At 31.2% G+C, this 12,919-nt stretch overlaps 1 protein-coding gene across 2 annotated transcripts in view; it reads left to right on the top strand.

The window, feature by feature from the left end:
* LOC106473352 (putative leucine-rich repeat-containing protein DDB_G0290503) overlaps positions 1 to 12,919 on the top strand; it is a 101,586-nt gene that overhangs the window by 5,237 nt on the left and 83,430 nt on the right. For both annotated transcript variants that reach the window (XM_022402743.1, XM_013934037.2), the window contains exons 2-4: positions 8,316 to 8,456; positions 10,101 to 10,187; positions 10,398 to 10,638. In XM_022402743.1, coding sequence (XP_022258451.1) covers positions 8,324 to 8,456; positions 10,101 to 10,187; positions 10,398 to 10,638 — 461 coding nt within the window. In that variant the 5' untranslated portion in view covers positions 8,316 to 8,323. The remainder of the gene's footprint in view (positions 1 to 8,315; positions 8,457 to 10,100; positions 10,188 to 10,397; positions 10,639 to 12,919) is intronic.

The raw sequence follows: 12,919 nt of genomic DNA, 5'->3' as shown, positions 1-12,919 counted from the left end.
TGATGATGAAACAATTCTTCATGAAATTGGTAAGAAGAGTTTTGTAAAATAAATATTTTTAGAGCTCTAATGATAAATGTTGTAAGGTTTTTCTTAAATTTGGTTATTCAAATTTGATTTTGATTTTTGTGTTTGAAATTTTAAAGATGATGTGAATTTTGTTTTAAATACTTTAATGTTATGATTTTTTTTAAGTAAGTTAGGTAAAAGTATAACTTATACTGAACTTAAAATTACAGCGTAACCAACTAATTGTAGTACAAGTACTACATGTCAAAGTCGTGATTACAACTTAGTTTTTGGCTCTATATTCATATGTAAATTTTTAATTATAATTAGTAGCAACCTAATTTAATAATAAATAGCTGTTATGGTGGAAAACAAAATTAATTAATGACAAACTAATGTAACTTTCAGCTTATATTTTTCTTTTATTATTATAAACTTTATAACTTAATTATTTTTATAAAGATTATGCTCTTCAAAACCACCTGGAAAAAGAAGATGTTCTTAGGAATCTTTTTGCAAAAGCCAAACAGAAAGCAAAAGAAGAACTTAATGAATTACTTGCTGAATTTAGGACAAAAAGAACTCAAAGTATGTTATATCTGTAATTAGTACTATATTTAGTAAAAAAAAAGAATACTATATGTGTTGCATCTGTAGTGTTACTGTATTTAGTAGGAAAAGAACACATGAGTGTTGTTTCATCTTTAGTTTGTACTTTATTTTAATACAAAAAAAAATGCAAACTGTGTTGTATCATTGTTAGTACTGTGTTTAACATAAAAAGAACATGAAATAAGTTGCATCTGTAGTTTGTACTGTATTTGGTAAAACAATAAATATACTAAGTATATTTTATCTGTATTTAGTACTGTACATAGTGTAAAAATTATGGTATATCTGATTTGTGTTAAAAATTTAAAAAGTAGAGTTTTTAGAATACATCCAGCTCCAAGAAAAGATCTCTGTAACAGCCTTCACTTTGTATGTAAGCAAAGCTCTTGTCACAGCTTAGGTGGCAAAAATGGATTTTAGTGTTAAAAACTTGAATTTATGTACACTCTCAGGCCACTATATATAATAATCTTGTTTCAGTAAAAAGAAGTCTGTTCTGAAGGACTCTTGAACTCAATTTATATGGCCTTTACTGAGTTTGAAACCAGCTTCAAACAAAATGGCAATAAACCATGCTTGTTCTGTAGAAACTTAAAATTCTGTCAACATTTAACCACAACACCTACAGCTTTTAAAAACATCAAACTTTGAAGAATAAATTTATCTTCTTTATGGGTTAATGAAACCTGTACCTAAAACTAATCTTAACAAAATAAGTGATCTTCTACCCAGAACTAATCAAACAAAATAAGTGGACTTCTACCCAGAACTAATCAAACAAAACAAGTTGACTTCTACCCAGAACTAATCAAACAAAATAAGTGACTTCTACCCAGAACTAATCAAACAAAATAAGTTGACTTCTACCCAGAACTAATCAAACAAAATAAGTGGACTTCTACCCAGAACTAATCAAACAAAATAAGTGGACTTCTACCCAGAACTAATCAAACAAAATAAGTGATCTTCTACCCAGAACTAATCAAACAAAATAAGTGGACTTCTACCCAGAACTAATCAAACAAAATAAGTGATCTTCTACCCAGAACTAATCAAACATAATAAATGGACTTGTATCCAGAACTAATCAAACATAATAAGTGGATTTTTACCCAAAAGCTCAGTGGCACAGAGATATGTCTGTGGACTTACAATGCTAGAAACCGGGTTACGATACTCATGGTGGGCAGAACACAGATAGCCTTTTGTGTAGCTTTGTGCTTAACTACAAACAAACAATCTACCCAGAAGTAATAAATATAAGAAGTGGATTTCTACCCAGAAGTAATTAATGTAATAAGTGGACTTTTACTAAGAAGTAATCTAATGTAATAAGTAGACTTCTACCCAGATGTAATCAAATGTAATAAGTGGACTTGTACCCAGAACTAATCAAACAGAATAAGTAGTCTTCTACCTAGAACTAATCAAATATAATAACTGGACTTTTACCTGTAAGTAATTAACATAATAAATGAGTTATACCCACGACTGACCAAATGTGATAAGTGAACTTCCGAAACAGTACTATCTTCTCTTACCCAAAACCATCTCAACCTTGGTTTGCCCTCCAAGAACTGCTTAAATTTTATTGCTAACAGTGTACCAATCTTTTATACCCCTTTATTTTTGTGCCATTTCAGAACTAGTGCTGATAATGTGACTACCCTCCATCAACTATACTGCGCTATCTATACCAGCATAGGTAGCTCCCTCTATTAATCTAGCACAATCCTTACTCTCGATTGGCTTTCTAGTGTATATATGTGGGTTTTAACTTGTTCTCCATGTGACTACAAAATTTTGATTGGGCTTGATCACAAATTTATATCAACTTCAAGTTTTGACTTCTTGTGTTTTATTTCCATTGTTTCTATTCGTTTGTGTCAGAAATATTTCTGTTTTCCCGAATTCTAATTAGTTCATATGAATTCATGATTTAATATAGTGGGTGATGTAATTCCCACAATAGTAGACTGGTGCCGTCTGGTCTCATAGTCAACGATGTCTGCTGGGAAGCACAGGCTTAGTTCACAAGGAATTTGTGTCTTACGTTCAGCTGACGGTTTTTGGTGAAGAAGGATATAACTACTGTATGGAAATTTCTTTCTATGGCACATTCCACCTGTTACTGCACCTCTATGTAATCTGCTTGGTTAGGTATTGTTCTTTTTCCCAGGAAAGCTGTGGTAAGTTTTTCAGTGTGTATTCTTCACTCCTTGTAGGTATACCCATGTTTACATGAGCTTGTGTGGATGGAACTAATTTCCACTCTCAATAATTTAGGTCTTACATGTCTTCTCTGCTCAGTATTTGGTATGTTAGATTTTTATACTTCTTTTACCATCGAAGTTACTTTAATTTAAGCTTGTGTTTATAGTTTATTACTTTGTTTTTATTTAATTTTTGGTATATGTACTGGTTTTGTATGATCTTTACTGTTTGGGTAATTGTAACTGGCTAAATTTGTGGGTGTGTTGGTTTGTTATTTTTGCTTATTTTTACTCTTTGTATTATTTAGTTTGAAAGTTTCTTTTTCTTGACTACTAGTCAAATCTAAATGGGGATTAAATTTCAGTCAAAATTTGTTATTGTTAACTGGGTGCCTTTTTATTCTCATGTTCTTCGGGGTAGGTTTTACTTTTGTGTCCTTTATCTTATAGATTCTTTGGGTGGACACATGTTCGATATTTAAGTGTCTTTTATCTTCTAAGTTCCTGGTTTTGTACTTTAGGTGTTGCTTGTTGTTTTATGTTTGTTATTTTTGTGTACTTTGTAGACTACATGATTCTAAGTTTTGTTAGTAATGAATACTTTCTCTAAGTATGTTTATTTTATGTGTTTTTTTGGCTACACTTCACAACAGTTCCATGGGTTCTATGGGCTTTTTATATGGATTTCTGTCTTCAGTTCTGCTCCCCCTTTATCCACTTCCCAGATCTCCTTTTCTCCTCCTCTGGATCGTACCTCGTCTAGCCATCTTGCCGAGTCTGTTCGAGACCTCCTACACAAAAACATTGGAGTTTGGAGACCCATTATAGATCTATCCTTGCTGTATATCTGTCCAGAAACACCTCGCTTCACTATGGAGTCTTACTTCACTTCGGTCTTCCTTCAGCCCTATATGTGTTTTGTCAAGCAGTAAGCTCTTCCGCATGTCATGTTCACTCTGTGGGTCTTCAGACTCACCATTACATGAATGACTGGCTAGTGCTCGCCTCTTCCCGTGCCCAGTCTGTCACTCACATCCACTTACTTCTTTGAGAAGTTGCTCAGGTGGGGTTTCTCATAAAGTTGGAGAAGTCCTTTGACTACCCCCATGCAGTATCTTATTCATTGAGTGGTTCTCTTTAATTCCCATCTTGGTTGGGCCCAGCCTTTTCCACTTTGGCTCTGGGATATGGAATGGGCAGTCACGAAGGCCCTACCTTCTCCTCTTCTCTCTACGTGAGAGGTTTTATCTCTTTTCTATATTCAAGGTGCTTTCCCTGGATGTTTTTGCCAAGGTGACTGTACATGGCATAATCCAATGTATCCCAAAGCACTTCCCCTGGATGTTTGTTGCCCAGGCGGACCAAACTTGGCTTATTCATATACAGTTTATGGTCCTTTAGTACTAGCCATGTATATTTATATCTAATTATCAGGCACCTTACTATAACTAACTATCACTATGTCCCATGATAATGCTTGCTACATATGTGGACAAATTATGCACTATCTGTTGACAATGGGCTGATTCAGTATTACCAGACATGGTTTCTTGCCAATTACATTCTGCTCTGTATGTATTACTGTGTTCATTACTTGACAAAGAGCATATCTGTTCCAGAAGTAGTGCTATACCCCACAGGTGTGCCTTTTCTTATAATGGCACACCTGTTCTTTGAAGGCGGTTGCTCTCTGCTTGTTTGATTGCTTTGCACTTTCACTGGCCCCTCCACCTTTGCAATGTGGGAGGCTAGCTTTGAGTGAATGGAGGTAGTACCATTTTTGAAGTTAACATTTTTTTACACTAAATATATATTTCCAATAAGTACGTACCTTCTCTCAACCACTGATATGACAGTGTTTCTAGTTCCTACCAATTCTTGAAAGTGAGGATTGTGCTAGAATAATAGAGAGAGCTACATGTGCTAGTATAGATGGCGCAGCATGATTGGTGAAGGGTAGTCACATGATCAGCATGTGTTGTGAAATGGTGCAAAAATATAGGGGGTATAAAAAAAACTGGTGCGTTGTTAGCAACAAAATTTTAGCAATGCTTAGAGGGCAAACCAAGGGTGAGATAGATTTTGGTGAAAGGAGGAAAGTACCTATCGAAAATACATTTTCAGTGTAAGAAAATATTAACTTTTACCCAGAACAAATCAAATATAATAAGTGGACCTCTACCCAGAACTAATCAAATATATAATAAGTGGACTTTACCCATAAGAAATCAAACAGAATACATGAACTGTGGACAAAAAAGGGCTATGTGGTCCATCAAAGCAATCTCTGCACATCCACCCTATGAGAAAAGTATAGAATTAAATTCACCATTTATTTTTTAAGAAATTATCCTATTAACCCTTTCCATACAGGTAGGGTTCTGAGGACATGTCATTATGTTTTGTAAACTTTGAAATTTTATTAAACTACTATTTTATGAATGTATGTCAATAAATGTGCTATCAAATTGTAATTCCTAATTAAAATTTTAGTGTTATACATTATCTAATTTCTTAATTCAAAGAAAAGCTAAATATAAATTTTTGTGTGCCACGTGTTACATCGTCTTCTGCTTTTGATCAGATTACTTTTTGATGATGCCCATAATGCAATATCTATAGTTTTTAATGAATTGGAAACTCAAATTACTGATATTGACAAGCTAGAATATAAAATAAGTACCTTCTACCTTTTCTAATTGCTGAGATATGATATTTAGCGAACTCACCACAGTGGCTCCACCCACCACTTCATCTTTTCAAAATACTTGTTTACCTACACCTACTTCCCTTAAATACATGTTTATAATCAATTGAAAGTCCTCATTTTGAACTACATAATCCTGTAAGTCTTCCTAAAATACTTATGCTGTTAAAACCATTATAACCATTGGGGAGTTTAAAGAGTGGTGATCAAGGGAATATACTGATCATAAATGAGATTTTTTAGACCCAACTACGGCTTACTTGGGAAGCCTGATAAATTACAGTGGATTTATGTCTATTGGCATAGTAATTTATAATATTTTGTTATTCCAAAATGCATATATAAAGTCTACAAAAATTAATTTTTATATCCTCCACATGCAAAATTCTAGAAGACTTAGCAAGTGCAATGCACGAGTACAAAATCTTCATAATGTCATAAGTAGTAGTGATCCTTGTTTTCTATATATATTTCTGACATTTAAGAATTTACTTGTAAACAGTAATAATGTGTATATATAGTAATGGCTGGAGACGGCTTGCATGGGTAATGAAGAAAAACTTTAATATAAGTTTAACATAACAGCAAATGTACAACGTTTCGACAAGGTTTTGTCATCATCATCATATGTAATGTGTGTTAACTAAAATATAACTGAACTTTATAAAATACTGGTTTGCTATTACTAAAACTAAGAAGAGTGAGAGATTTGTACTTTGTAGGCCAGTTTTATGCTTTGTGAGCTGCACGTTTGCTGCATGATTTACAACTCGTGTGACAAAATTATTAGTTAGACATGATTCAAACATAAATAAAACAACAAAATTATTAAATATAAATAGATGTATACTATTCCGAGCTTTAAACTATTTAGAGTAAACAATTGTGTTTTCCTGTTACAATTTGAAGTCATCCTACAAAGAAAAAAAAGGGATAATTTAGATTTATTTTCTAATTTTTTTATAGTGGTTACATGGTTGGTTAAATCAACTAATCCTGTATAGAGTTAGAGTAGGGAAAATAACAGATAAAATATAAAATTTTTCTGAAAAAGAAATTTGATATTTATTTAGGAGATATTAGAGATTATGTAAATGAAATTTGACAAATTTTAGATGAAAGGTATTTTTAATCTGAAAATCAAAATTACTTTTCATGTTGAATAGTGAATATTCCAAAATCTTTCTTTAAAATACTTATCTAAAAATCTGATTTTTTGTGTACAAAAGCCTTGTAATGTTCACTGATAGTCTGAAATTTTGTTAAGTTATGATTATATTATCTAAAGTTATTGTAGGACTAATCTCATGGTTACTTTGGTGTATATGTGGTAGGTGCAATGTGCCTGCCCTTAGTGAATGTGTTAAAGTGCTAGTCTCTGATACTCCTGACTTTTTGCTACTGTTGGCTTTCATTTATGACATATTTCAATAAATGATCTTTTAAGGCATCTTTTATGAGATTCTATAAAATTTTTCCCACTACAGAAATAATCCTAACTAGTAAATGATTTTCAGGGTAGCTTATCACCCACCCCCTTTAAAAATAAAAGTAATGTTAGCAAATGTCCAATCCTCAGGCACTTGCCAACTGTCTTTTGATGTACCAAAAATGAAATTGATAGGCTTACATATCTGATCTTTGAACTCCCTTAAAACCATGGAGGAAAACCTTGTCTGGCCCTGTGCTTTATTCATTCATTTTAATCTTATTTTTTGTTTTCTATTTACCACCAAAGAATTAATATCTATATGTTTCGGGTCAATTCCAGTATTTCCCATAGAATGTTCAATATCAGAAATATTGCTAATATAATCTCTTTAATAAAAACAAAAGAGAAGAAGAATATTTTAAAGCTTGGTCATTTCATAGTCTTCAACAAAAATTGTGACATCAGGATCCTTTAAGGACCTGATCCCCATTTTAACATTATTTCACTTGTCTAAAAAAAAAAAAAATATTTCAGTTAGTTTCAACATTGTCAGTCAATTGTATCTCAAATCTTTTGTATCTGGTAACGGTTAGGTAACATGAGACTTGTTGATGTTTAGTTCATTATAATGTGTGTAAAATCAATATTGTTTTCAAAAGTAATTATGTCTGAGTCTTCTGAATTTTTACCTTAGTTTAATGTATTTAAAGGGCATGGTATATTTTGTGTCATATTTAACATTATTCATATATGTATTTAGAACCAAATCTTCTGGTTAGGGCACTCGACTCGTAATCTGCGGGTTGCGGGTTCGAATCTCTGTCACACCAAACATGCTCGCCCTTTCAATGGTGGGCATATTATAATGGGATGGTCAATCCCACTATTCGTTTGTAAAAGAGTAGCCCAAAAGTTGGTGGTAGATGGTGATGACATTGCTAAATTAGGGATGGCTAGTGCAGATAACCCTCGTGTAGCTTTGTGCAAAATTCATAACAAATCTTCTGAAATTTTCAATTTTGTTGTATTAAAAGGGCATAATATTTTGTATCACTTTTAACCTAATTCATATCTGTAATTGTAACCAAATCTTGAATTTCTTCAAAGTTCATTGTATTAAAAGAAAGTGATGTTTTATATCACCTTTAATGTTATTCTGTTATCTGTGATTTGTGGTTATGACTGAAGCTATAAACTAGTTACAGAGTTTATGATAATATCTCAAAATATGGTTAAATATTTCTTGCATGTTACCTAACCGTAAGCAGTTAGATTAATGGGGGGAGGGGAATAATTACTCAGCATTTAAACCTTGTTTATATAATATTTAATTTTCTTTCAGATTGTGAAATGAACATTCACAAATTATGTGTGAAAGTAGTGGAAGAGAAATGTGTAGGTACCTTTCGGAACAAGAAAGACAAGAACAGAAACAGAATGTCTGGTATAATGGAAAACATTATAGGGAAAAATCGGAAACAGGGTTAGTTTAATACATTAAGGAAGTAACCACACATGCTACTATCAGAAAATTATTACATTTTACCACCACAAGTTCTTGTGAAGTATATTTAAGATTTTGGTCAGCATGACACTGGTAGTAATTTGTTTGTTATTGTATGTTAATTCATGAGACACCGTATTAGTGGTGACCCTCCTAATGCCAAAGTATCAAACACATGTATATGGCCAAAATGGTTTATTTAAGCTGATCTTGATTGATTTTGAAGTCATTTATAATTAATTATTATTGTTTGTGTGCAACATGGCTAAATTAGCTTACTTATTTTCCACCTACTAAGCCAGACATATCATTAATATAACAAAAATCATCACTATAAAATTAATAATTTGATTTTTGTAATAAATATTATTATTAATATTTTTGTACAACACAACTACCAACCCTGATTTTTGTGTAATTCCTATACCAAATAGATAAAATCAGTTACTCTGTTGGAGAAATAGAAGTACTAATTCACAAATTTATTAATGTTTTTGTTCTTGTGTATACTGTACGATTGAAAAAAAAGAGAGGTAATACTTTTATTTATTAACTTCTACGTGCTTCAATTTAATTATAAAAAAACCAATCTAAAGGTAGGCCAATGAATTTTACTCGTACACATGTATGAAACCTTTTCTGTATGTGAATAATGAATGTTGTTAAAATAGATTTGTTTGTGTAATTCTGTGAGGATTTTATAAATGGAAATAAGTAGTATTTTATTATAATAAAATATAAAGGTTGATTTGGTTTTTGAATTAAAATTTGTAATATTTTTCATTTAATGAAATTGATCTCACCTGATAACCAAACAAAAAGACTGACATAACTGTTCTTCCAATACGCATACAAGTCAGCAGAATGCTTGCTTCCAAGATTGTCTTCTGCTGGAAAAATGTAATAACAGAAAACAAGTAATGCATCTTTTTTTCATGTAATAGAAATAATTTATTACTAAAAAAAAATCTTAAGTTAAAAACAAAAGTTGTTAGATTTTTTTGAATTTTGATCATGTGGCAAAGTGTAGGAGATGATAAATGTTACGATACTACTGTCCAGTGTTCAGCCACTAGACAGGAAAGAGTTGTCCTTCCTAAGTTTTATCATGGCAAAATGTAGAAGATAATAATGCTTTGATATTACTGGCAAGTGTTCAGCCATCATACAGGAAGGTCATTCTTCCATTTGAAACTTATATTTCGATTTCATAATTCAGTATTTTTTGGTGCGTGTGTTTTGTATATCAGACACGGTGGTGCAATATACAAAAAGTGATAACTGGTATTCTGCTTTTGGCTGGGCCTTCATAAGAGTTATAAATGTCTTAGAGAACATGTAAAAAACTGCTGTATTGTTTTTCTCAGAAAATGTGTATCCTGTAGATTCTTCAATAGCCATTTGTGTGTGTGTGTGCGCATGCATGAGGTGATAAAGTATTACTCTTTTCTATAGAAAGTGTTATTAATTCCTTTGAGTTAACTGCTTGAATTTTGATAAGTGAGTACTCGTATGTAGTTGTTTTTTCTGGAACTGCTTATCTCTTCCATTAATTGTTTTAAATTATTTTTGTGTTGATATATTAATTTGGATTTTGTTGTGTTTTTTTTTTTTTTCAACTAGTTGAACAATCTAAGGAATGTAATCTTCAAATTGATCCAGGACTTTCATATCTTTATGGTGCCAGCAGTGCAAGTCAAATTAATGAAGGTTAGTTTAGAATACTTGTATGTATTGCATTTTGTATAATTTTTTTTTCCATATAATTTATAAGAAATGTGAATAATCTGTCTAAATCATTTTTATAGAGGTTCAGAAATTAATACAAAAAAGTTCTTACAAATAGTTTTTGGAAAATTGGTAATGCATAATGGCAGATATAAAACTATTCTCTCATTTTGAAATCTATGACTTCTTTAGGAGAAAAGACTACAATACTGTCACAATCTGACCAGAGCTTAAACCAGTCTGAAGGAGGTAATGACGATTCAAAGACATTGTACAATAACAGTGGTTTAGGTATACAAGAAGGAGTTAGTGATGATTCAAAGATATACATTAACAAGGATTCAGATATCCAAGAAGAAGTTAGAGATGATTCCAAGCAATTGTACAATAACAGTGGTTCAAGTATCCAAGGGCCCAAAGAAAAGTCTGAGCTGTGAGTAGTTAGTAAATACATGCTAATAATCATAGTGGAACAGTAATCCCAATTCAGACATTTACTTAATAAGATTAGAGTAATTTGAGTTTTTTTTAAGATGATTTTATTGTATTTAATTAAAACTAAATACTTTTTTCCTTTATTGTATCTTTATTTTTTCAGAGTTAGTACCTTTTTTATTTATAGAGATATAAGAACAAATTATAAAGCTGTTTTTTGTATGGTTGTACTTGAGGTTGATATACTTAATAAAACAAGCATTATATTCAAATTATATTTTCTTTCTGTCAGATTCTGACATATAAACTACTTAAACTCTGTATTAATTGATTAGTCATAAACCCATGGCATTCTTGGTGTTAATTGACCAATGATAGACCTGTTAAAAATAACTTGGTCTTAAGTGACCATTTATAGACCCATTAAGAATAACTTTGCATTAACTGACCAGTCATAGGCCTATTAAGAATGACTTGGTGTTAAGTGGCCAAATGTAGGACTATTAATGTGAATTTGTTTATTAACTGATCAACAAGCATTAAAACTAAATACCATCTACCACTCTTCAGATTTGCTACAGGAATTTGTTGAATAGTCTCTGTGCTGGCTCATTTTGTGTGTTCCATGGTTGCTTTCCCTATGAGTATGTTTTATGTTTAAACTATAGTCAAGATATATAGCCACAGAAAGTGAAGTTTGTTTTTTACGTTTTGGTCTGGGTGAATATGAATGTACCTTAAGGTAAACATTAAATGTAACAAGAGATAAACTGGAAAGGTATAAATTCATTCATGAGAAAGTGACTAGAGAAACTTGAGAAGTCTTAATAGATTATTATCTCTAAGCTAGTAGTGATGTCCTTTTAAGGTTATGCAGTATTGTTCCAGTAGTTTATAAATGGTTTACAACTGAGAAAATAGTATTAAAGTATTTATGAAAAATTGTTTCAAAAATTAAGATTAGCTTAAAAACTGTGTAATAATAAATGCACCTGTTTACGGAAGAAAGTGTAGTATTTTTCAGCAGTTACTGATGCATTTTATTATAATTATTAGTGCTAGGGTATAAAGTGACTTGAATCCTAATTTGGCATCATCTGTTAAGTGGAGTGAAAAATATCCTTTGATAACAAACAGATTTTTGAACAACATTACATGATAAAATAACTTGTTGTTAGATAGGAGTGAATAAAATTCATTACTAGTGTGCTAGTAAAGTGTGAATTAACAATGTTGTTCAGCAGCATTAATTACAGTACAGAAGTGTTTCCTAACTCATTATTCATGAAATGAGTTTATTGAGAAGTTTCAGTGACTGCAAAATTTTCACCAGGAAATGTACATTAAGATGCACATATTTGTGTCCTGAGAACCTTTGATTAGTCAGTTTGTGCTCTGTTCTTACTTGAAGTGTAAGATTGAAACTACACTGAATAAATCTACAGGTGGCAATAATTAACTTGTCATGCTAGTATTCACCTGAGTATATATATATCCTCCACATGCAAAATTTTAAATGGCTTAACAACCTACGTCAAGCACAACCGAGAACAAAAGTCATGAGTAAAAGAGATAATTATTTCCTTTACTTCTTCATTTACTGTTTTATTTTTTAAGAAAAATAAGTTTAAGAAGTTATTTCAAAATAGCAATAATCTGTATACATATATAATGTATAATAATTGAAATGTGACTGTATTTTACAAAATACTAGTCTACTAAAATACGGCCACGACAGGTCAGTTTGTAAAGGCTAAATATCAGTTTTATGTTATTGATATGGTAACGTGAGTGCACGTGTGCCACATCATTGTAACTTCTGTATTGTTAACCAAGCATGGCTGAAAGGTCAATATAATAAAAATAATAAATATATATAAATGTATAATGTTATGAGAATTAAGCTATTTAGTCTAAACATTTATGTTTTCGTGTTATAATATGTAGTCATTCTAGAATGAAAAAAGCATAATTTATATGTATTTCCTAATTTTTTTTAACGTGGTTACGAGATCGGTCAAATTGACCTAACCCGTACAGAGATTTGTTAGTGAAAATAACAGATAAAATATAAAGTTTGTTTTAAGAAATGTTTGAAGACTATCTGGACATTATAAAGATTTCACGTGTGAAATTTGAAAATTTTCTGATATATATATATATATATATATATATATAATAAATTAATTTATTATTAAATAAGTAAAATTTAACTTTAGTCTATAGTTAGTAGTAGGTACAATATGACGAAAAAGAAAAAAAGTAACATAGAGAAAAAC

Source organism: Limulus polyphemus, unplaced genomic scaffold (assembly GCF_000517525.1).
Source record: "Limulus polyphemus unplaced genomic scaffold, Limulus_polyphemus-2.1.2 Scaffold128, whole genome shotgun sequence".
Classification (NCBI taxonomy): Eukaryota; Metazoa; Arthropoda; class Merostomata; order Xiphosura; family Limulidae; genus Limulus; species Limulus polyphemus.
This window is presented reverse-complemented; position numbering and strand designations above follow the sequence as displayed.